Source organism: Desmodus rotundus, chromosome 1 (genome assembly GCF_022682495.2).
Source record: "Desmodus rotundus isolate HL8 chromosome 1, HLdesRot8A.1, whole genome shotgun sequence".
Classification (NCBI taxonomy): Eukaryota; Metazoa; Chordata; class Mammalia; order Chiroptera; family Phyllostomidae; genus Desmodus; species Desmodus rotundus.
In genome coordinates this window covers 20,290,453-20,317,259 of record NC_071387.1, presented here as the reverse complement: position 1 = coordinate 20,317,259, position 26,807 = coordinate 20,290,453, and the positions used below count along the sequence as shown (strand labels likewise).

General features: G+C 47.1%; 1 protein-coding gene across 9 annotated transcripts in view; it reads left to right on the top strand.

Annotated features, from left to right (window-relative positions):
- Window positions 1-26,807, top strand: part of PALM2AKAP2 (PALM2 and AKAP2 fusion) — a 406,552-nt gene that overhangs the window by 362,696 nt on the left and 17,049 nt on the right. For 7 of the 9 annotated variants that reach the window (XM_045195065.2, XM_045195066.2, XM_053921891.1 and 4 more), the window contains one exon: window positions 13,079-15,470. In XM_045195065.2, the coding sequence (XP_045051000.2) occupies window positions 13,079-15,470 (2,392 nt within the window). Of the gene's footprint in view, window positions 1-3,219; window positions 3,361-13,078; window positions 15,471-26,807 lie in introns of those variants that run through there. The other 2 variants (XM_045195074.2, XM_045195073.2) reach the window with 2 other exon arrangements.

Here is a 26,807-nt window from a genome sequence, read left to right as displayed (position 1 = left end):
TCACCATCACTAAACTCAGAACGACCCAGTGCTTCACCTTTGCACTAGGCTCATTAACATCACAGAATTACAGGTTAGGAGCAGAAAGGAAGTGAATTGGGGTGGGGGGCTTCACTTGGTCTGGTTCTCTCATTTTACAGAGCAGGAAACTGAGGCCCAGAAAAGAAACACAGCCTTGTTAACGTCAGGAAGCAGCAGGCAGGCACGTGCTTTCAAAGACAGCCTGTCGCTGCCTTGCCTGTGCTCTCTAAGTTTTCCTTTTTGATTCTTGGGATTAGCACAGCCCCCTTCCTGGGTCTGGTCTCTCCTGAACTGCCCAGGGTGGCTCCCAGGGGCAGAGCCCTGCCCTGTGGGTGGGATTCATGGATTCAGAGCTCTGTTCCCGACCCTGGGCAGGGCTTGGCCCTGTGGGCTGGGGCCTGCCCCTGGGTGGAATGGGTGAGACCCTCCAGCTTGCTGTTGGTCTGAGGAGCAAATAGAGAAGGTAGGTAAGGGTGTGTGACACCAACCTGGCACCCAGTAGGTGCGCCATAGCCATCTGCTGAATGGTGGTCAGAAAAATGCTGATGGCCTCCAGACTCCAGCTGCTGAGCCTCACACGTGCACGTTGCATCTCAGTCGACCAGGAGGACTGTGTTTCCAAATGGCGTCAGGTCCCCCAGTGCAAGGCACCCTCCTAGACTAAACAGATCAGGTTACCGCACTAGGCACTAGGAGCTGTGAGCTGGCGTTACAAACTGGTTTTCGTGAACTCGGAAAAATCAACCCAAGCCCAGAGCCTGTGTTGAGAGGAAAGGGAAGTGGAAAGGTGAGCAGGAGCCAGGTGAGTGCTGCTGGCTTCTGCTCTGCTCCTTCCCGTTGGAGTGCCGGGCAGCTAGGTTTGTGCTTCTGCAGCCTAAAGCCACCTTGCCCACTAGATTTCTCCCTCTGCCTCTGGGTATCAGCCACTTCCCTGAAGCATCTCACTGGGACTTTGTAACAGAATATTTTTCTAAACTTTACTTTTTGTAGCTGGAGGGAGGTGTGTGTACATGTGTGTATGTGTGCATGTGTTCCCACATATGTTTGTACACCGATATGCATGCATGCACGTGTGTGCGTGCACATGTGTATTTGTGTGAGTATGTGTGTCACTTTGCTCCAAGTCCTGCAGTAACGAAGGACCGTGCACTGAGTGGCTTAAGCACCAGAAATTTATTGTCTCCCAGTTTGGAGATTAGAAGTGCCAAAGCCAGGTGTCATTGGAGCTGGTTCCTTCTGATGGGTGTAGGGAAGGATCGCCCCTCTCTGTGGCTTACATAGGGCTGTCTTCTCTCACTGTCTTCCTTTCACGTGGTCTTCCTTCTAGGTATGTCTCTGTGTCTAAATCTCTTTTTAAGGACACTCTTCATATTGGCTGAGGGCCAACCCTAATGACCACTTGGTTACGTGAGACCCTACCTCCAAATAAGGTCACATTTTGAAGAACTAGGGGTTGGGACTTAAACACTTGAAGTTGGGGTGGGGGTAAGAAGAGACACAGTCCTTCTGTAACAGTGTACATGTATGTGTGCGTGGTGAACCATGGCCTGTCCGACTCCAGTCAGAAGCATGCCTACTACTTAGATGATAGTACTTTCAGAGTACATACAATTTTCTCTCTTGTGAGCAGGGCACATTTCTAACCTTTTTTTTTTTTTTACCAGCCTCCTCATGGGTACTGAGAGGCAGGTGTGATTGTGTGGCAGGCTCTGGCTGTCACGCATGCCTCTTGGCATGGGGGCGCTTCTTCATGGAAGACCCCACCCTGGTTCATCTTTCTCGAGCAGGGCAACGCTGCCCTTGGTGCTTGATTTTTTGTTTCCACCTCATTTTACCTTAGATTATGAAGTAGCATCTCGAAATGCCTTTGTTTGGCTGTGCAACCAAACATTCCAGTTATTCTAAAGGGCACATGAATTCAGGGTTTCCACAGCACTCCCCGGTGATTTGCCGTTACCACGTCAGTCATTGAGAAACTCCTGGATTGCTCTTCATGAGGCTCAGCATGTTAAAAATGTCGTTTAGGCATTGTAAGCAGTTGGAATGGATAGCATACTTCTAGCTTCCTTTGCAAAGGAGCCTCCCTAGGCTCCATCCACTCTGATTGTTCCTTCCTTGAACTGGGTTTTCCAGGGGGTCTCAGGAGGTCTGCATTGTGGGCCAACCTGCCAGGCCACAGGGGGGCCTGCCGCCATCTTTGGGCTGCTCACCTGATTCACCAAGACCGACTGTGCCCAAACAGACCCCAAAGAGGTGGCCCCACAGGACCCCATTTGACCTTTGTCCTCCACAGGACCCCATTTGACCTTTGTCCTCCTCTTCCTCGTCGCTTTACTATAAAGCTCAATTCTCTCCGTCTTCTCCACACTCTCGCTGAAGAAAATGAGTTCTTCGTGGCTCAGCATGGGCCTAAAACTCTGATTGACCTTCTAGTTGGCCAGACCCTGAGGTATGCCCCAGATTTTCTAGGTCCGACTCTGGTGAAAGAGAGAGATGTTTGGGACGCTCATGTGCGTCCCCAGGCAAGTGTGGATGTTTTCTTCCTGGCAGAAGATTCTGGCTAGCCGCGGGAGAGTGGAGCTAGCCCTCAGACATTCCCTGAAATTAGAGCCCTCATCCCTGACTTCAAATTCCTGTCCCACTCAGCATGGGACATCATGTAAAGTATGTCTTACAAAGGCTGTTAAAGGACGTGAAAAATGCTTGTGAGGTAATACAGAGTGAAAAAAAAAAAGTTGGCAACAAAATCACATATGCTGTCTGGTCTCAGCCACATTAGATACACATTTTTTACAAAGGAGACTACATGGAATGCAATAAAATATCAACTGTTTTCCTCTGAGTGGAGGGAAAATGAATAACTTATTTTCTACCATGAGCCTTTCTTATACAGACACATGTAAAAATTCCTAAAACATTCATTTAACTGGCTGTTCAGGCTCTTTCAGATTTTTTGCTACCTCAGCCATGCCAGGATATTAATTCCCAGCTTATCCAAGGCCCATCTCTGACTTTCCAAGAAGACAGCCGTGACTGGTTCCTATCAGCACCCGCCCTCCCCACTCGGCCCCGAACACCCAACACCGTGGGAGCCTCTGGCTGGACAGCACTGCCCTCCCGGCTCTGGCCAGCGAGGGAGGGGCAGGTTCTTGGAAGGGGGTTAAAGTCCTTCTTTGTGTGAATGGCCTTTTAGGGAGCAGAGGGAGGGCCAGCTATGACATCATAGTCTTCAGTCAGGAGGCTCAGAAGGAATGTGTCCAGCTTGAGCCAGGGCACAGGAATCTGTCTGGAAGAGGAGGCCATTCTGCCTGGACGTTTGAGGTGCACGCTCTGGGCAGGGTAAGTGGAGTCTGCTGACCTATCTTACTGTCCTTTTCTCTCTAATTGGCAAGGAGCGGGTTTCCTTTGGAGGCCAGAGGCTTCGTGTAGTGCTGTGCTGTGGAGTTTTTTCCTGCTAGAGAAAGAGTGGGCAGCTGAGATCCCACTGACCATCAGCATTTTTTTTTTTTTCAAATCTTGTAAAACTCCAGCTTTCATGATAAAAGCCCCAAAGGAAGGCCACAAAGGCCAGAAAGGCTGCACAGTGTGCGTGGTGCATGAGTGTTATCTGTGAAACAGAGAGTGCCTGAGTCCTTTTCCAGAACGGAACCAAGGGACCCAGCGATACTGGTAACTGGTTTTCTAGTCGTTGCCTTGTATTTATCTAGTCTTCAGCGAGTCTTCTGTTTCCATGTTGGGAACTCTCCAGTTCACAGCGACTTGTGGGAACGTTATGTGTGTGCCCATCTGCTGTAGGACCCAGGGGACCCTCATCCACTCCGTTAGCTTGTACAGAGTCACTGTGGACGAAGGGTTAGTCTCAAAGTCATCTGCCACCCTTTTCTCCTTTCTCCTGCTTCTCTGCCTCAGCATAGTGAGTTTTAGCCCTGTCCACGGTTTAGGGGGTTTTTTGTTTTGTTTTCCTTTGTTTTCGGTGTTTGCCCTCTGCCATTACTGGTGGGCCAGGCATGAACCCAAGATCCTGAACTATGTTAAAACCAAGAGGGATACAGCTAAGTTATAGAGAGCTAAAGCTGCGCCTGCTTTTGCCTCCAGCACAATCAGTTACCCTAGAAATTTCAGGCTGCAGGAGCCAGTGTTTCCTCTGTGGCCTTGATCTTGGCTTATTCTGGAGGTGGGGACTGCCCTGCAAAATCGTCTCACAGGGAAAAAGGCCTTCGGTAAGGAGAGCATCTGAGGACCCCTTGACACAGAGCACAGAGTGTATCACATTGAGGAGGAAGCAAAGCTTGACTTTCTTGGAGCTGAAATGAAGCCTGTCTCTCCTTATTCAGGGGAAACCCTGAAACCTCCCGAGGTTCTCCATCACTCCTGTGGGGAGTGGGCCGCCAAGTAACCCGAAAGAAACATGCCTTTCACCAGTCGCGCTGCCGGAAAGGCCACAGCTTCCTTCCCTTCCTCCCCTCCCCACTTCTCCCCCAGTCACACACACCGTCTTCAGTTTCTTTTGCAGAAAGCCCAAGCTGTAAATGTGCTAATCAAACCACACCTTAACATTTTCCAGATGTTGCAGCCTGCCATTTGAGCTGGTGACTTTTCAGCAGGGTTAGGGGGATGCTATTAATAAGGCAGGCTGTGGGGTTGGGGAGTCTCCGTGGCAGTACAGATGGGCCGTTTTCCTTTCACCCGGAGCCTGAGCCAAGATACAGGCGAGCCTTGTTCCCATCCAAGGGGTTTTCAGAAGTCTTTGCATCCTGTGCCTGGGCCTGTACCTGAGACACACTCCAGAGAGAAAAGCAGGGTGTGCCTGCTGTGTGGACCAATGCCACAGAAGCGCTGGGAAAGAAAGGCTGGGTCTGTAGGAATAGGAACTGCCCTAGTCACTCTTAGCTTTAATGGCTTCAAGACAGGAGGTCAGTGGGAGGGAAACAAAGAGGCGGTATTAGTATTAATGCCCTTAAAGGGGGCAGGTGCCGGGTGGGGGGGGTTGCAGTGTTAACTTGAGCCTGCTTGGTCTAAATTTAGCCTGTGACTACTTTGTGTTTGGGGTCTTAAGTCTGCCTTCTATCAGCCAAAGCAGGGTGGGGGGGTGGGGGGTCTTTGTGCTCCTTGGGGAGTGGCTGGGCTCCAGCTTCCCACGATGTACACAGGCCCCTGGTCCTACAGCCGGAAGAAGCTCAGCTGGGGGTGGAAAAGGAAAGGCCGCCTTGGCCTGGAATGTGGCCCAGGTTATCACCTCTACCCTCCACTTCCTGGCCTGAAGGCTTTGCCCGGAGCAAGTCAAGTCATTCTCAGACATTCCTACTCTCTGTGTCTCTACGAGGTGGTGGGGGTGGGAGGACAGGGGGTGGAAGGGGCCCGCTCAGAATCTCTGCTTCTCTCCAGCCTGATGTCTTCAGTGGGGGTGAGGGTTGGGGCTGAGGGGCTGCAGGCCAGCTGGCGAGGACCACTGGTGCTTCCAGCTTCCTTCACAAGCTCTTCTCAACCTGCGTAATCTGCACCAATCAACAGGGTCAGAAGTTTCTTCCTCATTACTATTACAGCACTTCTATGCCTTGTGCTGTTTGCTCTCTTTATGTGAATTGGTACTCTTCCTCCAAGTACCAATTGCTGCTCCAAGTTCCTTGCTGCAGAGAGGGGGCCCCCTCAGAGCCCCAAGGAACTCCCATGACCTCCCCCCACCCATGACCCCAGGCACAGGGCTTGTCACTCTGCAGGTTCTCAGTGCTTCCTTAGCCTTGTACTTTGACCTCTTTAGCCTCTTGCTTCCCTCCCACATTCCTCAGGTTCCCTTGGTTTGATTAGTCTGTCTCTCCTAGACGGCCATAGCTCTACGCTGGTTCCCCCAGGCTGATGAAGGTCAGCAGACCAAAGTGGGCATCTTGTAGGTGTCTAAGAATCATCCATCAACCAGGTTGTCACCCCTCCTCCTATTGCCTTCACGATGGAGACTTCAGCCAGATAGTTCAGGGTCCTTAAGAACATTCTAACGACTAGAGACATTGAGGGGGGGAACTGTCTAGCAGTGGCCAGGGGGGAGTGAGGTGGGGACAGTGGGAAGAGGGGATTGCAGGAACTATTATAAAGGACACATGCACAAAATCGCGGGGGATGGTGGGGGTGGGGGAGGGAGGTGGGTTCAGCCGGGGTGGGGGGAGGGAAGGGGAGAAAAGGCATACAACTGTAATTGAATAACAATAAAAAATAAATTAAAAAAAAAAAAGAAACATTCTAACGCCAGCCACGCATGGCCTGTGAAACCAGTTCTTTGCCCGAAGCGGCTGAGCCTACTTAGAAAAGAGAGGCAGGGAAGAGGGATAACAGAGACATTTGGCCTCACTGATGTGAGAAAGTTTTCTTTCATAGCCATGCTTCTGTTCCTAGGCCAATAGTGAGTTTGTATTTTTGGTGGAACTTAAAAATAACTGGATTAAAGGATCAGGTCACCTATTACCTGGGGGAAAGTGCTTCTAATTTAAATATCGTGGCTTTAGGAGGAAGTAATCTGGGTTATTCAGAGCATAGAAACCTGGTTGTGCCGCAGGCGCCTGATGTGTGAGTGATTTGGGTCACACTGCATTTAGGCTCTGAGCCTAGGAGGTCGATGCTGGTAACAGATATCATCAGGAGGTAACAGCCTGTGTGTGATGGGCAAGTTGGGAAGCTGAGAACACAGCAGGCATGAGTAGAAGCTTCAGCTTCATGCTTGTCTGTATAGTGAAGGACACCTTTCTCGTGTCCCTTGGGCCAAGCCAGATCTGCTAAGGAAAATGCTTTCTTCTTTCTGTCCTGATTCACCGGCTGCCAGCCCAGGTACCCCAGGAGGAAAGAGCACACTGCTTGCTGTCCATCACTCCAGTTGGCCAGGTGTCAGGGCCCTGATGTATTTTCTGTGTAAACTAAGTAGGCTTCTAGAATCTCACCTGTGCTGTGGACTCTGTGGTGCTGGGAAGGAATCCCAGCCTTTTTCCACAGTGTCCATTGTGATGACGGGATGCGGGGTTTTAGTATTTTGCCTCTGGGATATCATCAGAGGAAGCTGAGGACCTGCCTCAGAGGCCAGTCCAGAGGGTAGAGTCCCCAAGGAGGAAGCCAGCACCCCATTCCTGGCTGGAGGGTCCTACAGGTAGGTCCTCCAAGTGGAGCAGAAGGTAGAAGTCTTTGGGGAATCGATCTCTGGCCGGCTCTGAATAAAGAGAAGAAAGGGATCCTGGACTTCTGAAGCCAAATCATGAGTCTCACATGACTTCTAGAGATTCAAGTGTTCAGACTATCAACCAGGAAGCCAAGTAAATGCTGTTCAAATCCCTCCACCCTTCTGAACACTTCCCTTATCGTTTAGGAAGCTCCTGCCCTTGAGAACACCTTTGGGAATACTGGGATAGGAAGACTGGCCTTCAGATCCCCACCGTTCCCCTGACTAGCCAGGTGATCGTGGGAAAAGTCCCCCAATTGTTCTAAACATCTTATTCTAATGTTTGGAACCCAAAACTGCCTTTCTCACATAATAAAGACTCTCATTATGAACATTGGTCAAGGTCGTGTATATGCATGTTTTGTGACTGTAATAAGCTGTTAGACATACACCGACAATGAATCGGGATGTGACCCTCATAGTGTGCCCACAGGACAGGCTCCTTAGGCTCATTTGCTCGATTACTTGGATGGTGGGGTGTTGGGGATGCACCAGGCTCTGTGCAGACCAGTGCGTGACCCCACCTGTTTCCCATGTGACCACAGCCCCAGGTTGAGGTGTTCTTGACCGTCCATTCTCCTGCATCTTCAGAAGTTGACTTTTAAGGACATTTTATGCAATTATTCTGTTTGCTGCAGCAGTAAATGCAACTTTCTAATTGCGCTCGTCTCCATCTAAAAGTACCATTTAAGGATCTGGAATGCTGGGGGAGAGGGAGGATGGGGAGATTGGAGGTACCTTAGGGCCTGGGCCTTTGCCCTTTAATCTCACAGTTGATTTTTTTTCTTCTCAAAAGCAAACTTCACCATCAGCTCCTGCCCTTCCTCCTGGAAAGAATTTAATGTCATTGATCATTGACACTTTGGTGTAAAATTGCTTAATAATAGTGAATATTTGCATTTACATTTTACATAGTACTTTTAAACATATTACCTAATTTAGATCTCAAACCAGACTTGAGAGATTGTTATGAGCCCTGCTTACAAGGGGGTTACATTTTTTTTTAAGATTTTATTTATTTTTTAGATGGAGGGGAAGTGAGGGAGAGAAACATCAAATCAATTGGTTGTCTCTTCCATGCCCCAAACTGGGGATCTGGCCCACAACCCAGGCATGTGCCCCAGCCGGGAATCAAACTGAAAACCTGCCGTTTTGCAGGCCAGTGCTCAATCCACTGAGCCCCACCAGCCAGGGCAGGAGTTACATTCTCAGAAGAGCTCCATGGTTGTCTTGCAGAAGGTCTGGCCGAATTTCTACAGGAGACATGGGCGTCTATGTTGTAAATTAACCCATAACTAACTTGTTTTGTGTAATTATTAAACAAACACTTTTGGGTTACAATAATGGCAGCTGTTAGCTACACTCTGGCTACCATGTTGTAGTAAAAGCAGGTCTTAGACCGAACTCTGGTGCTCCGCTCATCTATTAAACACACATTTGTAAAAGTAGGTACAAAGCCATTGTCCGTAGTCCCAAAGAGGTCTCAGCTCTGGTAGATCCTAGATACTCTGTCCCCACCTTGCATGGGACAGATGTGGCAGTTTTACAAAGGCAGGGTTCCGTTACTACATAGTGGGCATTAAAACAACCACCACTCTCTGAACCAAAGGCTGGGCACGGGACTGTTGAGTTCTCAAACTTCAGGCACCATCCCTACGGGTGCACCAGCCAAAGTGCTCACTCTGTTTGTGTGTCCTATCATGGAAGGATAACTCTACTCCACAAAACTGAACACCATCAGTTTCACCAACTTCTCCCATTTCATTCTGCTAATTGACAGGCCATTAATTTCACTGATGAAAAATTCATTTCTCACCTTAATTATTGCCAATTAACAAAGCCCTAGGGGTCCTGTGGGAGTTAAGAGAGCTCAACTACTAGGAAACTGCCTCCTGTGGAGTGAGGAGTTTCTGATTAGATCCTGGTTGACCACTGTCGGGGCCTCTGTTCCTGATGAGAGGAGGGCTGTCTACCGCTGGATTATAATTTAAACTAATTTCGGACATACCCAGCTGCATTACATTGTCCCTGTCCAAGTATTTTTAAGTAAATGGTAGAGCAGACATCCTGACCAGCTGACGGCTATTCTGGGAAAACAGGTATCATGTGCTGTGCTGCTAGGGCTCCACTTGAAGTGGTAGCAGGGGCCAGCCCGTCATATCCCACGGGCTCCTTAGCACCCTAGGTGTTCTCTGGCCTTTGGAAGTCCAGTGTGGGGGTTCTTCCCTATCTTCTTGGTTTTTGCACTGGGGCATAATTCATTTCAGAAAGGATTTTCCAGTCCATTTATTGAATCTATAATTTTATCTGAATCTGGAATCAAGTTCACATTTCCTGAAGCATGGAGAAAATGCTGGTCTTTCTGATCTTCAAAGGGAGCAATAAGCATTTGTTGGTTTAAACAAAACATTTAATGATGTCAAGTCCAGACTCCTGCCAAATTCAGACTGTGGGATTTCCAGCCCATTTCCATGTACCTGGTGTAGTTGCGGGGTGGAGGGTTGGGGCGGGGGGGGGGGGGGGGGGGGGGGACTCTGATCACAACAGGCTGTCTTGCGGGAAGGTAAATTCCTCCTGCTGAGATTAGAACTCAGGAATTTGCTCTTTTGTTAAGCTCAGGACCTCTGATGCCTGATTGTGAATCAGTGATGCAGAGTTGTTTATTTCTTTAAGTCTTTCTGCCCTGACTGGGCTTTAGAGCTTAGAGCGGCTACTCCCTGAAGCTGACAGGGTTGTCAGGAAGGATTTTCTGAATTCAGGGAAAGAAGAGGAGGGGGCAGACACACGTAACCGAAAAGAGAGACTCTTCCCTGTTTACATCTTCCAGTGTCTAAATATATATATTTTTAAATGTGTTGGGAAAGAACCATCTCACATTACACTGGGACCGCAAACTTTGGCTTTTAAACAATAATCAGCATTTAAAAAAAAATCTCAGTTGAACACGTCCCAGAAGACATAACTAAGAGACTCATGATTTCTGACTGAAAGCCAAAGGTAGTTTTTTCACACTGCGAAGATGTACTGTCACATGTGGTTATCAGCCTTGAAATTTTGAATTGGAACGGTTGTTGCTAGTTCCGAAAGTATGCCTTGGGAAGAAATGATAGGATTTTTAAGTTCTAAAAAAGAAATCTGTCATGGCATCTGCTCGTCCATGGTCAAAACACTGACCTGTAGGTGTCCAGGACAAAGAGACATGCAGTCGTGAGGAGCCATAAAGCGATCTTGAGAAATGCGGAGGAGAAAGGCTCAGCCGCTCCCCTGTACGGGAGATAAATATAGGCCAGGTTTTGACTTCACCCAACTAGACTAAGCAAACTCCGGAATAGACTTACAGCTTCCCAAGAAGTGTGGCAAATTGAGTGTTTGTTGAAAAGAGGTGTTGTCTCCTGGAGCTTATTGTGGCTGCAAGTTGTATGCCAGCCCTACAGAATAAACCCTCTGACATGTTTCCTGAGCCGAGGAATAAATGAACTACAGGATCAATGATTTGCCCTTTAGCTTCCCTTAACGTTAGACTGCCCTCTTCCCTCTCGTGTCGACTATTTGCAAGTGTTTCATTTCAGGAGAGCAGTGATTTTTAACCATGTTTCAGTCCCAGCAGCTCCTACTAGTTTTCTACCTTCCTCCCCACCCCCCTCCAAAGGGATGGGAGGAAAGCTCCACTTATTCCCATGAAGGATAATAGGAGTAAATCATCGACTGAATGAAGGTGAGGGCGGGAGGGTCAAGGGTAATCTGGTTTCTCCTCTGCAGTACTGTGCTTCTCTTTGGGTTGGTCTGGTTGTTCCAGCTATAGCTTTCCATGGGGTGGGCTAGTTTTGACTTAGGTCTACTTGAAACCAAATAGCAGCCAGGCATTCAAATCTGTAATTCTTTCTTAAAAATAGCTAAATAAATCTTTAATATTTGTAATTGCACATGTACAGAAATTGCACAGCCGCACAGTCTTAGAATACCAACAACTTTCTCTGTACATTATTATATAGTTGTTAAAAGTCACAGCTGGAGGGGGCTCCAGCCACTTCTTTATTTTATTTTATTTTTTTAAAGATAGTATTTATTTTTTTAGAAAGAGGGGAAGGGAGGGAGAAAGAGGGAGAGAAGCATCAATCAGTTGCCTCTTGTACACAACCTGACTCAGGAACTGAACCCATAACCCATGCATGTGCCCTGACCAGGAATCGAACCTGTGACCTCAGGCTTTGCGGGGTGATGTCCAACTAACTAAGCCACACTGATCAGGGCCATTTCTGTCATTCTTAATTACATAGAAGTCACTGATAATTGCCTTACCAAAAGAAAGTTTAGTTAATGTTAATAAAAGGACAATAAAATGCCTTTGACATGCCTCTTTAGTTCATTAGAAACATAATAGATAATGTATTGATGATGGTCAAACATAAAAAAGTTTTTGTGGTTTTAAGTACCAGTCACCAGACCTGGACTAGATCATCCAAGACCATTGTCTTTTGCCTCTTACTAAAGAAGGAATGTATTTTACTTGATTGACTTAAGTCTAAAGGGGATTGTGGAAACCAGGGCATGAAGCAAATCCCCAGTTCAGGGACAACTGTGTAGTTCAGGGATAACCATGCAAGTTTTTCTACATCCTGACAGCAGAGTACAGCACGTAGGTGAATGCCTATATTTTTCTTAGATCTCATGAACAAATCTATAATTATCCACTTTGGAGGGAAGGGTTTTGAAATTAATCCCCTAGAATCTTCTTACGGTGGTTTAATTTTTATGTTGTAAGCCTGTAAAATTGCTTAAAACTTAAATAAGTGAAAATTTATACCCTATTGCAATTTTGCACTGTGCTATGTGAGTAATCCCGGACGTACAGAGACCTGAGACCGGGAAGCAAAGCTGGCCAAGGTGTTAGTGAAATCTTCAAGGGGGCCTCAAATTAAACTCATGACTGACTGCTGAGTTATCTGGATCAGACCAGAGTTCTCTGGTATGGAATTGTAATTATCCTAGAATTTGGAATTAATCTTACTAATAATGTCAGTAACAAAGTCACATGGGATTGATAACCGATGGAAAAAATATGTATTTAAAAACATTTAGAAGATGTGTTTTTCTTATTTAACCACAAAATTGGAGGTATCTCATATAAAGCATTTTAGGAACTAGAGGGGATGTGTAGCCAGAAATTAGCTTTTCCAAGCAACGCTCACGCCTAAACTAAGAACATTGTTTTGATGTACGTCCCAGAGAACAGAACTGTGCCGTCGGTGGCTGTGGTTATGGTGATTGTAATGCAGCAGGGCCCTGGAGCCTTGAAGGAGTCACTGAAGGAATCGATTGTGTTCTAGTATTTTATTTTGGAAAAAAATTGCTAAAAAGTTTCTTGTGTCCAGAATAATTGTATTACATTTGGCAAAGAATCATAGGTTTTCAAGAAGATTTGTTCATGTAAAAGGACCTTCTTTTTACAGTTCAGGACACACAAATATTCCTATTACATTTCTGCAGTAGTTTGCTGCGACTATTTTGGGAGACTCTGGTACAATTTCTATATAATGTCTTCTACTTGTGAAGATATTTGAGTACGTCTTCAGATGATGAGTCCTAATTTTCTTGTAAATTTTAAAAAGGGGAGTAGCATTGAAGGAACGTTTCTGGACACCCAGTAAACACAACGGAATCTGTAAAATGGAGAGGTGTAGGTACCTGTTAGTGCAACAGAATGAAAATTGTAAAGCCTCATGGGAAGGGAAATCTCCATGCAGAAAGACTTGTCATTGTTGTTTCAGTGTTCCTCCCGGATAGTTATCAGGTAACCTCTCAGCCTTCACATCCATCAGGGAAGTGGCACTAACCCTGCCTTTCATTTCCTCTTTATTCCAGAAGCCTCCCCAGCTCTCCGAGGATGATATCCGGCTAAAAACCGAGACAGACATCTGTGGTGCCGGCCCCTTGGATCCTGCAATCAGCTCTCTTCCCTCAGATCACAAAAACATGGAAATTGAGGTCTCTGTTGCAGAATGTAAAAGTGTCCCTGGAATCCCCTCTGCTCCACATCCCATGGACCACCCCTCCCCTTTCTACTCGCCCCCCCACAATGGCCTCCTCGCTGATCACCATGAGTCTCTGGATAATGATGTGGCCAGTGAGATCCGGTATCTAGACGAAGTGCTAGAGGCCAACTGCTGCGATTCTGCTGTGGACGGAACCTACAACGGCACGTCCTCCCCCGAGCCTGGTGCAGCCATCCTGACGGGCAGCCCAAGCCCGCCTGCCCATACAGCCATCCAGCCGGAGCCCAGCGAGAGAGCAGCTGGCAGGCAGGTGCCTCCTCACATTGAGCTCAGTAAAAGCAACTCTGACACCATGGCAGAGGGTGAAAGAGCGAACGGCCACTCCCCTGACCAGCCCAGAGATCTGCTGGGGGACAGTCTGCAGGCACCCGTGAGCCCTACCTCCTCCACAAGCTCCTGGTGCTCATCCCGAGATGGGGAATTCACACTCACCACGCTGAAGAAGGAAGCCAAGTTTGAGCTGCGTGCCTTCCATGAGGACAAGAAGCCCTCCAAGCTCTTTGAGGATGACGAGAATGAGAAAGAACAGTACTGTGTCCAAAAAGTGAGACCTACAGAAGAGATGCTGGAGCTGGAAAAGGAAAGGCGAGAACTCATCCGGAGTCAGGCTGTGAAAAAGAATCCTGGCATTGCGGCCAAGTGGTGGAATCCTCCCCAGGAAAAAACCATTGAGGAACAGCTGGACAAGGAACATCTGGAGTCGCATAAGAAGTACAAGGAGCGCAAGGAGAGGAGAGCACAGCAGGAGCAGTTGCTGATGCAGCAGCGGCCCCCACCGCAGCCCTGCACACCCCCTGCCTCCTCCCAAGAACCCTCCAGCACAACTGAGAATGTGAAGGATGTGGTCACAGAGCAGATAGATTTCTCTGCTGCTCGCAAACAGTTCCAGCTCATGGAGAACTCCAGGCAAACAGTGGCCAAGGGCCAGAGTACACCCAGGCTTTTCTCCATCAAGCCCTTCTACAGGCCTCTGGGTTCAATCGGCTCAGACAAGCCACTGACTGTCTCGAGACCAGCTTCCATCGCAGGTCCTCCAGAAGAGAGTGGTGCATCGGCAGCCAAGGGGCAGAAAGGCCACTGCGCCCTGGAGAGCCAGTCTTCGGGAGGGGCCCAGGGCAGCGCAGCTCCTCAGGGGAGAGAAGGGCCCTACAGTGAGCCCTCCAAACGCGGGCCTTTATCCAAACTGTGGGCAGAGGATGGAGAGTTCACAAGTGCCCGGGCCGTCCTCACTGTGGTCAAGGACGAAGACCCTGGGATTTTGGATCAGTTTTCAAGGTCTGTCAATGTCTGTTTGACTCAAGAGGAGCTTGACTCTGGTTTGGATGAATTGTCTGTGAGGTCCCAGGACACCACCGTCCTGGAGACCCTGTCCAATGATTTCAGCATGGACAACATCAGTGACAGCGGGGCTTCCAACGAGACAACCAATGCCCTCCAGGAAAATTCCCTGGCTGATTTTTCTCTGCCCCAGACTCCCCAGACTGACAATCCTTCAGAAGGCCGAGGAGAAGGTGTCTCCAAGTCATTTAGTGATCATGGTTTCTATTCCCCTTCATCCATGCTGGGAGACTCCCCATTGGTCGACGACCCCTTGGAATATCAGGCTGGTCTTCTGGTGCAAAATGCCATTCAACAAGCCATAGCCGAGCAAGCGGATAGAGCTGTGTCTGGAACCAGCAAGGGTGGAGCAGCACAGCGGGGACCCGGAGCAACTCCAGAGGGAGCTGGCACTGGAGCTCCTAGCTCAGAGAAGCCTCAGAGCATGTTTGAGCCACCTCAGGTGTCCTCTCCTGTTCAAGAGAAAAGGGATGTATTACCAAAGATCCTGCCTGCTGAAGACAGGGTGCTCAGGGAACGGGGACCTTCCCCGCCATTGCCAGCAGTGCAACCCAGTGGCCCGATAAACATGGAGGAGACCAAACCAGAAGGGAGCTATTTCAGCAAGTACTCAGAGGCAGCTGAGCTGAGAAGCACAGCCTCACTCCTGGCCACACATGAGTCTGATGTGATGGTCGGGCCCTTCAAGCTGAGGTCAAGGAAGCAGCGGACTTTGTCCATGATCGAAGAAGAGATCCGTGCTGCCCAGGAAAGGGAAGAGGAGCTGAAGAGGCAGAGGCAAGTCTTGCAGAGTACCCAGAGCTCCAGGGCGAAGAATGCCTTATCGCTGCCCTCCCGAACACCATACTACAAAACCACTCCCGGTAAGTGAAGTGCCGTGGACGCTGTTGGTTGATTTCACTTACAGGTTTCTATGTGGAGCCTCCTCTGTGTGTGGCTGCAGTGTGTCCAGGGTACACTAGCACAAGGGCTTCAGCATTCGGGGCATGCGGTGGGAGTGTCAGAGAATGGTGTTAGGCATTTCCCAGAGGATGCGACCGCTCCCTGCTCGTCATTCTGCTCTGGTCTTTGTTTAGCACAGAGAATTGTTATCTTTTATCCAAAGGGGCTGCTTCTTGGTGGAGGGAGGGACTCTGTGGGGCCTATGGGGCTCATGGGGCCTGTTGGAGTCAGCAGATTCGCCCTTAGTGTCTGTGAGTTAAATCAAACCCGTCTGATGGGGGGATGTGCTCTACTAACCCCTTCTGAACACGAGGTCCCTTCCCAACAATGGCAGTGGTGATTTGATGTCATAGATTGACCCATAGAAGATGCTATTGTCCCTCTTCTCTGTGATTGGGTTTGCTTTCAGTCACCACAGAGCAATTACTTTGGAATTCGGGGTGGTCCCAGCTATTTGTGTCCTGTGACCCATTTAGAGCAGTTGAGTTACTCTACAAAAAGGCAGGTCTTTCATCCCCTCTCCCATTGGCTGAGCAGTCCCTTTCTTGAATACTTTGTATAGTTGGTTAGTTAATGCTAGTTATAGTGGTAATTGTTATTGCTACCATTATGGGTGGCAGTGTGACCAGTAGTTTTTATATCCCATTTGGATATGATGGCAATTGGAGACCACAGAGGGATGCTGCTGAACGCATGGCCTCGGCTAGTCTACGAAGATTTGGTTATGGGACCATACTGGCACAGTTACAGACAGTGAGAGTAAGGCTTTGAAAGCTCCTGTAGCAATTTGATACTGTCCTCAAATCCAAGTGTGGGACTTTGTCGTTTTATGAAGCGTTGGTCTGCAAAAGGCTGGGGGTAAAAGTGTTTCTTTACCAGCGATAACTTTGGTAAAGCATTGCCCTAATATATAATTGTTGGCCTTTAAATGGGACCACCCAAATCTTAATCCCATTTTGATACTTGGCTCCCATCGCATCTACAATGACGCAGGGTAACTTTTTGTTATTCATTTTTAAATTCTGAAACAATCTCAACCTAAAGAAAAGTTTCCAAGTTTTTATTCTCAACCAGTTGCCAGGAAATTGCCAGCAGGACGCTCATCAGCCCCCTGTTGTGTAGAATGTCTCTGCATTTGGGTTCGTCTGATGCTTTCACACGATGGGACGGACGCGTCTCTGGTAGGAGTATTGCAGAAATAATGCTTATTTTCACTGGATCCAGTCAGGTAGTGCATAGTGTCAGTTTGGCCCGTTATGGGGACAGATGTTAATTTTTTTCAAGTGGTACTAATTTTGGTTACTTGATTGAGGGATTGTCTTCCAGGCTTCTACACAGTGAAGTTATTTATTTTCTCCTTTTGTAATTAATATGTATTTAGTTGGGAGGCACTTTGGTACTATGTAATCTTTATCCTACTCCTCAAAAAACTTTCAATTTATTCATTTGTCTATTTATCATTATGGTCTCATGGATTCCTATTATAGTCAGTGGGTTATAATCCAGTTCTATTATTATTTTTATCCTTAATTTGTTCAGATTTAGCTCATGGGAGCCCTTTCAAGCTAACTTCAGTGTCCTTTTGACACGTCTGCATTCTTATTTGGGCATGCCCTTACTTGTACCGTGAGAGGTCCAGTGTCATCTTACATTTTTCTAGCCCTGAAGTCAGCCATTTCTCTGAAGAGCACTAGTTTATGCTAGTGGAGAATGGTACTTAGAGACCAAGATCTCTGAGTGTTGGATGTGCTCATTGCTATTGGATTATCACAGGCACTCAATGGACAGAATTAAAGAATATTCTTTTCTTTCTTTCTTTTCCTTCCTTCCTTTCTCCTTTTCCTTCCTTCCTTCCTTCCTTCCTTCTTTCCTTCCTTCCTTCCTTCCTTCCCTTCTTCCTTCCTTCCTTCCTTCCTTCCCTCCATCTTAAAAACCATGAGCTCACTCATATCTTAATTCTAATCTCATACCACAGGTTTCATTTTCTCTTTTTCATATTTAAACCTCCTTCTTAATAACAAGATACCTGATTTCTATCATCCTCAATATATTTATTATATGGTTGATCCTGTGCTGGGTCACCACTGTCCCCTAACCACCCAGCTCTGGCTTCAGCACACCAGTCAGGGCCACTGTGGCTCTTCCCACACCCACTGGAGACACAGTCTTGTCCATACCCGCCTAATGGCTTTTGGACTAAATTATTCAGGAAGGAAAGAGAAGGAACCATGAAAATGAGAAACCTGGTGATTTGATAAGTTTTTTAATCCCTCCAGGTTTTAGGGCAATGGTCAGCTGAGTGTTTGAGAGAGAGAAAACTAACAAAAGAGGTTTTTTGTTTATGCTTAACAGTGGGGCTGGCTTAGCACCAAGATGCCAATTGGGCATTCTGCACAGTATCCTAGAAAAATTTTTCATACCACTTGACTTCAGCCCAGTCTGGAGAACCTACTCACACAAGTGACCCTAAATGGCCTGCATCAGAACCCATGGTCTGATGGAGGAAGGTTCTTCAAGCATCTCAGCCCCTTCTGCTCACATGGAAGGCAGGTACAATGGTTCTCCTATCAGGTACAGCTAGCTCCACCTACCTGGCCACCTTCACATTATTTCATTAGAGAATCTTCTTTAAAGTTCATGTGCTCAAGGGGTATTTTCAGTTGTCTTCATTTCACCATATTGCCCCCTTACTTTACTTCTAGCGCATGGACAAAAATAAAGACATTTCAACACTGTCCCCTAGTTCCCTAGTATCTGCTGTCGTCTTCCAGGCTTCCCCACCAGACTTAAAATGAGGCAGGGTCCTGAAGTTTGCCTTCAGTATCCTAGCAGCCCAGTACTGATTTCCCCAGCACTTCCTTCTACACTCATGCTAATCTCCTGTCCATATCCCATCCCTATAGGATCGATGTCTGCCCCGTTTAGTAAGATGGTTACTCATTTATTCAGGTCTGTGCACCTCATTCCTTCATGTTTATCTCTAAAACATTTAAAGTAGGTGGCAGGGCTTCCCAGGATTGCAACCTGGGTTAAAATGAACTGAATGCAAAGTGAAATTTTCTTCCTGTTTATGCCTGCGAACATTTGGAGTATTGCTTGACTAGCTAGCCTCCAAGTGCATGATCAGGGAGGAGGCTGACGCATCACTTGAGGTGGCCAAACTGGACGATTCACGGCCAGCATCACAACTGCTGGCTCCAACTTCGGTTTTGTGAATGGGGATGTTGCTGATGCACTACTCCATGTTTCATGCCAGTAGAGATGACTCACTTGCTTTGTTGTATGATTCAGATTGACGATTTAATGTTAGGTGATGAAAAAATATAGTTTTAACTTCCCTGGTGGTACCAATCATGCTGGAGACATGCTGGAATCCTAAAACCTTAAGTAAAATTCACTGAGTGAAGATGTGATAAGGGAAGGGAAACCTACAAATTCTCCCCAACCACACCCTAAGTGTCGAAAAGATATCTGCTTTTGCTTTTAGTTTCCCTTTGAAAAATGGAGGATGACAGGTGTTCTATTTTTAAAGGGGTACAGTCATTTTCAAAGATCAGTCATTAGAAAAAATTATCTGGAAGTTTCATCTTATGGGTCCTGATGTGGTTTTTAGAGGAAAAACTTCCACTCAAATAAGTTCGTGTTACATTTGTTCATACAGAGGTGAACAGGGCATTTCCCTGCCCTTGGGGAGCTTAGAGTTCAGTAAGAAAAACAACATCAAACAAAGGAGGTAATTTCATGACAGAGAAGCATGGGGACCTGCAGGAGCAGAGAACAAGGCAGACCACCTCACTGTGGGGAGAAGGGAAGTCCCCTTTGCCATCTCGGCTTTGCATTGAGGAAGTTATGGTCCAGGGGGTGGAGGAAATTGTTCCAGGAACAATTTCTATAGGAAAAGCACCCATAGAGCCCCCAAAGAGTAGAGAACATGGCACACTTGAGGTGTTAACATAAGGTCTGGGTGGGTAAAAGGAAGAGACTGGAAAGAAAATGAAGTTGATTGGAGCCAGACAACTCTTAGGGTTTACATTTTAGACTTTATCCCACGGCCAGTGGGGAGCCAATGAGGATTTTCAAAGGGGAAATTATCCCCACACGTCCCAGGCCATCCTGCCTTCATCTAGGAACTGATGGACTTGAAGTCTTCCTGCCGTGATGAGTTCACCCCACCAGCTTCTACGGAGCCCTGCCTCTGCTCGAGCACTTCTGAAGCCGCGCCACTGCCGCCAACTTGACCAATGACGTGTGAGAGGCCATAGTCCCAAGAATGAACACACGTGCCCCTTCTGGTGATGCACTTAGCAGTAGAGAATAAAGAAAGGGCTTCCGCAGGTGTACAAGCCTAATTTGAAGGTGTAACCCACACCCTACTGTAAAATACATGAGGAGTGAGTTTGGGAGGATAACTCAAACATCGTACTGAAGTTAACAGTTTTGGCCTCTTCAAATGTCTTTTCAAATGAAGGGTGTTAATAGACAGTTCTCTTTTTAGTGCCTACAGTCTATTATTAGATATCCTGGTTTCACTTCCAAGTTCTAGGCATGACAGAGACCCAGTGAGTTGGGTGATTGGTTAGGGTTTTGTTGCTTTGCTTTTTTTTTTTGTTTTGTTTTGTTTTTTTTTTAATCTTTAGTGTAGTTTTTTGAAAGAGTTTCTCTTTTCGTGCCAGGTATTGACTTGACCTATCAAGGCCAGTAATTGCCCAGTGGGACATTGTGGGGAGTGGTGAGGGAGAAGGTGTGGGTACTGACTCCCATAACTTAGAGTGTCTGCTCGTGTCCTTCAACAGGTGGGAAGAGGTGGCAGCTACGTGTATGACAAAAGTAAAATTTCCAAGGGGTTTCCACTTCTGTCATCAGTTTGCATTACGATGCACGTGCGAGGATCATCACATTATTATAAAGATTATTGACTAGATCCTTTTTTCCCCTTTCCCCCCTGCATTATCTTTGAATATCAAAGGAAAAGTCCTTACCCACCCTACCCTCCCAACACCACCCCGGGAAGAAAAGAAATGTATGTCAGCACCATATTCATGAAGCAGAGCGTGCTCACTCCTTCTGTGTGTAGCGTCCTACAGAGGGTTACGTCTACCGCCACATTTCCTGGACGTTCTCTGGTGACATGAGCCTAATCATGGCTGTGACTGACCGAGGCCTTAAAGCTGGGACCGGTACTGCTTACTCCACACTCATTTTCCCATTTGATCCTACAACAGGCCTTGAAGATGTAATATAAATTATCCGAACCCTTGAGGCCAGATATATTCACAATTTTTCCAATTGTAGAAAAGCCATAAAGAGTACATACTGTTATTTAGAAAAGCAATTCACGGCATATACTATTGTGTAACACTCAAGCAGGGGCCTGGGACAGCCCCCATCACAAAATTCGATTTCTGCCATAAAACTTAAATGGGATAAATAAAGACAATGAAGAGACTGATGCCGGTTCATGTCAGGTTTTGCTGCCAAAATAAGTTATGACAAAACTTGGTTTTCAGAGCTTTTTCTGGATTTTGGAATTGTGCATAAGGGATCGTGGACTTACAATAGCATTTCCTTTTCGAAGAATTAATACTAGAGCCCAGAGAGATACAAAGTAACTTGGCCCAGGTCACCCAGCTGGGTAGTGGCAGAGCCAGGTTCCAACCCAGGTTTACCTGACTCCAAAGTCTGTATTTTTCCCACACCCTGTCTCACCTTCCACTGAGGCTGCCGCTCTGTCCTTGAGGTCTGTGAGGTGTGAGGTGACAGCGGCCTGCGCCCACCTACAGTGACTGAGCTCAGTTTCCCTCAGCACCCCCACCCCAGTCCTCAGACCTGACCCCTGCATGTTCTGGGGTCCTTCCTGCCCCTCCTTTTTAGAACTCCTGTAACTCTGGAATCCTGTATAGGGTGAATGAGTTTGCTCCAAGACGCCGTGAGACAGTGGTACCCCAGTGACCCAGAATGGTTCCTTTGTTCTTTTAGAACTTAATTCCAGTGCTCCAGATTACAACAGGCAAGATTGCTAGTGCCGTACACAGATCAGAGCCGATGACAGAGGGACTGGTGTGGCCCAGGCCAGCCGGCTAGCCTGGTTGTTCTTCAGAGTTCTTTCTGAAAGTTCACCCCCAAGAAGGGTCTCAGCCATCCATCCACCCAGGCTCATGCGCTGAAATCTTCGAAAGAACTGGGTGCAAGGAATCAGTTTCTTAATTTGAGGCCAAGCAGGGATAAGTGTTCACTCCATTAACTGAATGAGTTTGGCAGAGTGGGGCCAAAGTCAACGAAGCTAGTTTACTGGTGGTCAAGGAGCGCCACGGCAGCTCTGTTGTTCTCTGTGGCTCTGAGATTGGTCCTTCGGCCTTGGGTCAGAACCTCCCTGAATTTTGTTTATCCGAACTCCCAAAATACGTTTATTTTTTTAAGGTGGTATTTGGGAAGGAATTGGTAAGAAAAGACGAGGTTGAAATAGTGTTTGGCAAGGGGTGAAGATACGTACTGAAATATGGACTTCTCAAATTACAGAATTCAAAGTTCTTTTTGGACATTCCATTCAATGGTTTGAGAAGAACAGTTGCCATAGTTACAGCTGTCCCGAGAAGGTGGAGGCTCTTGTCTTGTCTTCTGTGACCAGACTACAGTCATGGCTTCTGGGAAATAGACTTTGGAGAATGCACACTTCTCAGTGGTGGAGTTCCCTTCTGTAAGCAGGTTCTGCTGGGTCTCCTGGTGGATCCAGGGTGTCTGAGGTGCCTAGTGGAGCTCGTGCCTTGCTGGGGACACCAAGAGTGTCCTTGTTGCTCTCCTTTTACCCCACGTGTCTAGTCCACACTCCTGGGAGAGTGGCTGCTGAAAAATCAGACTTAACCACATGCAAAGAAAGATGCAGTCTTGAGCTGAGAAAGAAAAGCTGAATCAAAGGACTTAATTCCTGCAGGATCCCTGGTAAGAAGTGTAAGCTAATCAAAGCCAGGCCTGGGAACAGGATGTTGTCCCCCTGTGACTGCTGGAGTTCAGGGCAGGATGTGATGTGTCTCTTACTTGCTGCGGTGGCTTGCTGTGCGCTTCCCTAAGGAGAATGGCATTCCAGATCCGTTTGATCTTTGTGAGTAAGCTGCTGCTCAAAGGGTGGAGGGACCAGGAGTGGTGGAGAGGAGAAGGTGCCGATCAGGCCTTTTAGATTCCCCCAAAGAATACATTCCTATTTCATGTAACGTATGTTATTTCTCATGACCTTGAGTGTAAATGTCAGAGGTTTTCCCAAAAGTTGTATGCACCTGACATCATAGCCATTCCCTCTTACTCAAATATAAATTCCCACTTTATGTAAAAAAGCTGGTCAAAGAAAATCATGGGCCTCAGTGTGACAGCCACTTCTCTGGAATTATTTCTAAAGTTCAAATCCTGACTCCACTGCTCGCTACCTGTCTACACCTCTGTGTCCTCACCAGTAAAAACGGGAGTGAAGTAGGACCAACCCCATCAGTAAGTCTGGACAGCACCTGGAACACACAAGGCTCCCGGGAAGGTTTCGGTGGTGGCTGTTACTACAGTTACTGGTGGGCTTTACGAAAAGGCCTAGAAAACCTCAGCAGAACGACTTACGAGTTACTTGCTGTGTCCCTGAAATAAATGGCGGCACATGCATTAGAAAATTGCTTTCTAGATGGGATTTTTTTCCTAGTGGCTTCCTTAGAATTAAAGTTCCTCTTATGAAATCTGTGCTCAGGAATTAGTTTTCAATGATCAGCTGTGATTTCAGAAAAACCAAGTCCCAAACCAAGTGTGTTGGGCGACAGTAAAATGACAAGTACTATGACCATAAAATATTTCCCTTTTTCTCTCTTTGGGGAATGATCTTCACACAGCCAGGCCCGCCATGTTGGTAGAAATGTGCTGAACGAAAAGATCTTGGTAAGCGAATTGCTTTCTACCACGTTTTCATTCTTACCGTTTCAATGAAGTGTTTTCTGTTTTGGTCTTAACCTGGGTTTCCCCTGGAGAAGCAGAGATCTTTCCTTCTCGAGTTTTTGTCTTCCAGTTTTGTTCAGAAAGAATGGCCCAATATCAGCAACTCAATCCAACACCCCAACTTACCATTAAGTAATAATATTCCTATGTTCCTCAGGCTTGTTTCACCAAGCAGGGAATTTGTCATTTCTGAGTGAGGCTTATAATCTGAAGATTCATATCATTGCATCCTCCCACCCCTGGGCCTTTAGAGATGAAAGGACTAGGGACCGGCTCGCGGAGTGTGGGTCACAGCTGCACCTGGCACAAGCCCCATGCCCGCCGGGTCTGACAGCAGGATCTTCCCTTTATTGAGAGGAAATGAAATTGAAAATGCAAGTCTGAGCTCATTTCTCTCGGAGCTCATTTCAATGACCTGTGAGCCGTTTTTGATGTCTGCAACCTCACCCCAATGCTGCGCATGGAAAGGTCACTGAAGGCGTCCTGAGCTGAGGCATGTCCTCTGGTGGGCGTCTTTGTTCGGTTCGGTTTGCTTTTTAAACGGGAGTGGGTGCTGGCTTTTTCTTTTCTTTTAGAAAAGTGTAGAAACAAAGGCTCTTTGATTTAGGATCTCAGACACCATATACATGGAATAATATAATAATCACCAAAATCAAAGCGTTTGATCCAATTCATTTTCTAAACGTTTGGAATCCGCATTCTTGGCTGTTCAGAATCGAGTCCTGTTTCCGCAGAAGGAGTGTTCGGAGGACACGCAGCCCTCGCTCAGGTTCCCTTGGGTGGGAGCAACTGCAGATTTTTCTCTCTGCCCCCGCCAGTGCAGCCTGTCACGGATGCCCCAGGGAAGTCCGTCCTGCTCAGGAAATCCAGAAGTGCAGCCAAGGCATGGCTGCTCTCTCGGGCCCAGAAAGTGCTCTAACTACTTATAAAAATAAACAGGAAATCAGATTCACATTTCCTAGTTTTCTCTTCCACTCATGATGGGAGGCGATGCTTACTGGTTTGGAGTGAAATTCCAGTGTTTCAGCCTGCTAGTGCCGCTGTCAACAGGCGTGACCGGTGCTTCTCTGAGGCCTCGGGGAGGTGGCAGCCCGTCAGCCCTCCTGGCGTGTGCTGCCTGCTGAGATGGGAAGGCTCCCGGGTCTGCCCAGTTCATGAAGGCCAAAGTGAGCAGCTCTCTCTACTTTTCTGAGCATGACTAATAATACTTTCAAAAATGTTTCTGATTCATTTTATATTTTAACATTAATTCATGCTTAGTGTAGAAAAAATTTGGAGGATAAGGATACAAATCACAGAGACTCACAGTCCTGCCCCGCTCACTCACTACCGGTCTGGTTTTTCTCCGTGCACGTGTGTGCATGAAAGACGAGGCTGGGTTTATATTGGTATTAGTTTCCTGCCGCTGCTGGGACAAACTGCACAAATACAGTGGCCTAAAACAACACACACTATCTTATAGTTCTACACGTTCCAAGTCTATAATGTGTCAATTGTGGAGTGGATTTTGTCCCCCAACCCCCAAAGTCATATGTTGAAGCCGTGACTGCCTATGTGCATGGTATTTGGAGGTGGAACCTTTTGGGAGGCAATTAGAGTCAGATGCTAGGAGGGTGGGGCCCCTCATCATGGAATCAGTGCCCTTTTAAGAAAAGCTATCCAAGAGCTCACTCAGTCTCTCTGCCTGTGAGGGCACAGCTAGAAGGCGGCTGTCTGCAGGACAGAAAGACAGTTCTGACCAGAACCCAACCTTGCTGGCATCCTGATCTCAGACTCCCAGCCTCCAGAACTGTGAGGAAAAAAATTTCTGTTGCTTAAGCCACCAGTTCATAGCATTTTGTTAGGGCAGCTCAAGCAGACGAAGCTGGTGTCTATCTGGGCCAAAATCAAGGTGTTAGCAGGGCTGTGCTCCTTCTGGAGGCTTCAAGGGAGAGTTCATTTCCTTCCCTTTTCCAATTCTAGAGGCCACCTGCATTCCTTGGCTCCTGGCCCCTTCCTGCATCAAAGCCAGCACCCTAACGTCTTCAAATCTCTCTCCTCCTCTTCCTCCCTCATCCAGCTTTCCTCTTTTAAGGACCCTTGTGATTACATCAAGCCTAACCGGACATCCCGGGATAAGCTTCCCCTCTGAAAGCCCTTAACTTAATCACATTTGCAAAGTCCTTTTGCCCCATAAGGCAACATATTCACAGATTTGGGGAATTAGGATTTAGGCATGTTTGTGGAAGGTATTATCCTGCCTACCACAAGACACGCTCTTGTTCACCTTAGCGGATGGAGTTTTCACCGTGTGCCATGTATACACTTATGCTTTCTTTCACAGCTAATAAGGGGTGGACTGGGATTTGAACCCAGGGAGTCTAGGTCTGGAGCCTACACTCTTAAATCTGATTTGTCAACCCGTTCTTTCCTTTTAATATATTTTGAAGATTTCCCCATGACCCTAACTATTTTCCTAAATCTAACTAAAACATGAGTTGTGATGCCTAAGTAAACACCCACATCATCTAAATGAGCCACAACGGCTTCCACCATTTTCCTGTAGTCAGATACCTTGGTTGTTCCCAAACGTGTCATTATGGAAAACATACAATGGTGAAAGTTTGGAGCCCGAACTTATTTGCTGAACTTGTGGAGTTCCTTGGGAGCTGGTGAACTGGTATACATTAGAGAATGGTGTTTCACAGACTTCTCCTCAAGATAAGGAAACTCTATGGGAATTTCTAACAGGGAATTCTATGAAGTGAGGTCCTCTGGTTAAGCTCATTTGAGAAATGCTGCACACACGTCCTTGAATTGGAGATTTACAGCCATATTAGCACTAAAACCTTGGAGAAGCCCTCTGGTAAAGAAATCTCTCATTTTTTTCAAAGCTTTCTTTAAACCAGTGATCCCCGGGCGAATATGACCGATGGCTTTGTGTTTGCAGCGTTGAGTATTACAAAACTTAGGTATCAGACACGGTTTTGGAGACGCAGCTTTGGAATCATGTCGGCCAAGTGAAGCTGCTTACTACCCTCGAGCACCTTTCCGCGCTTCAGTCTAAAATTCCTCCTGATGGAATAGTTCAAACAAAACCACGTTTATAAAACTAACTCAAAACTGTTCCTACCCTCCTCTCGGAATTCCAGTCCAGCTTTGCTCTGTTGGTTCCTCATGTCATAAAGCTCACGTCTCACCCATGGCCTGCTCTGTAAATGTCAGGCCCCAGCCGTTGGCTAAGACCACCAGCTCCGCCCTGAGGTCTGTGTGACTCTTATGCTACACGTTACTTCCCAGGGACAGTGACTGGGGTC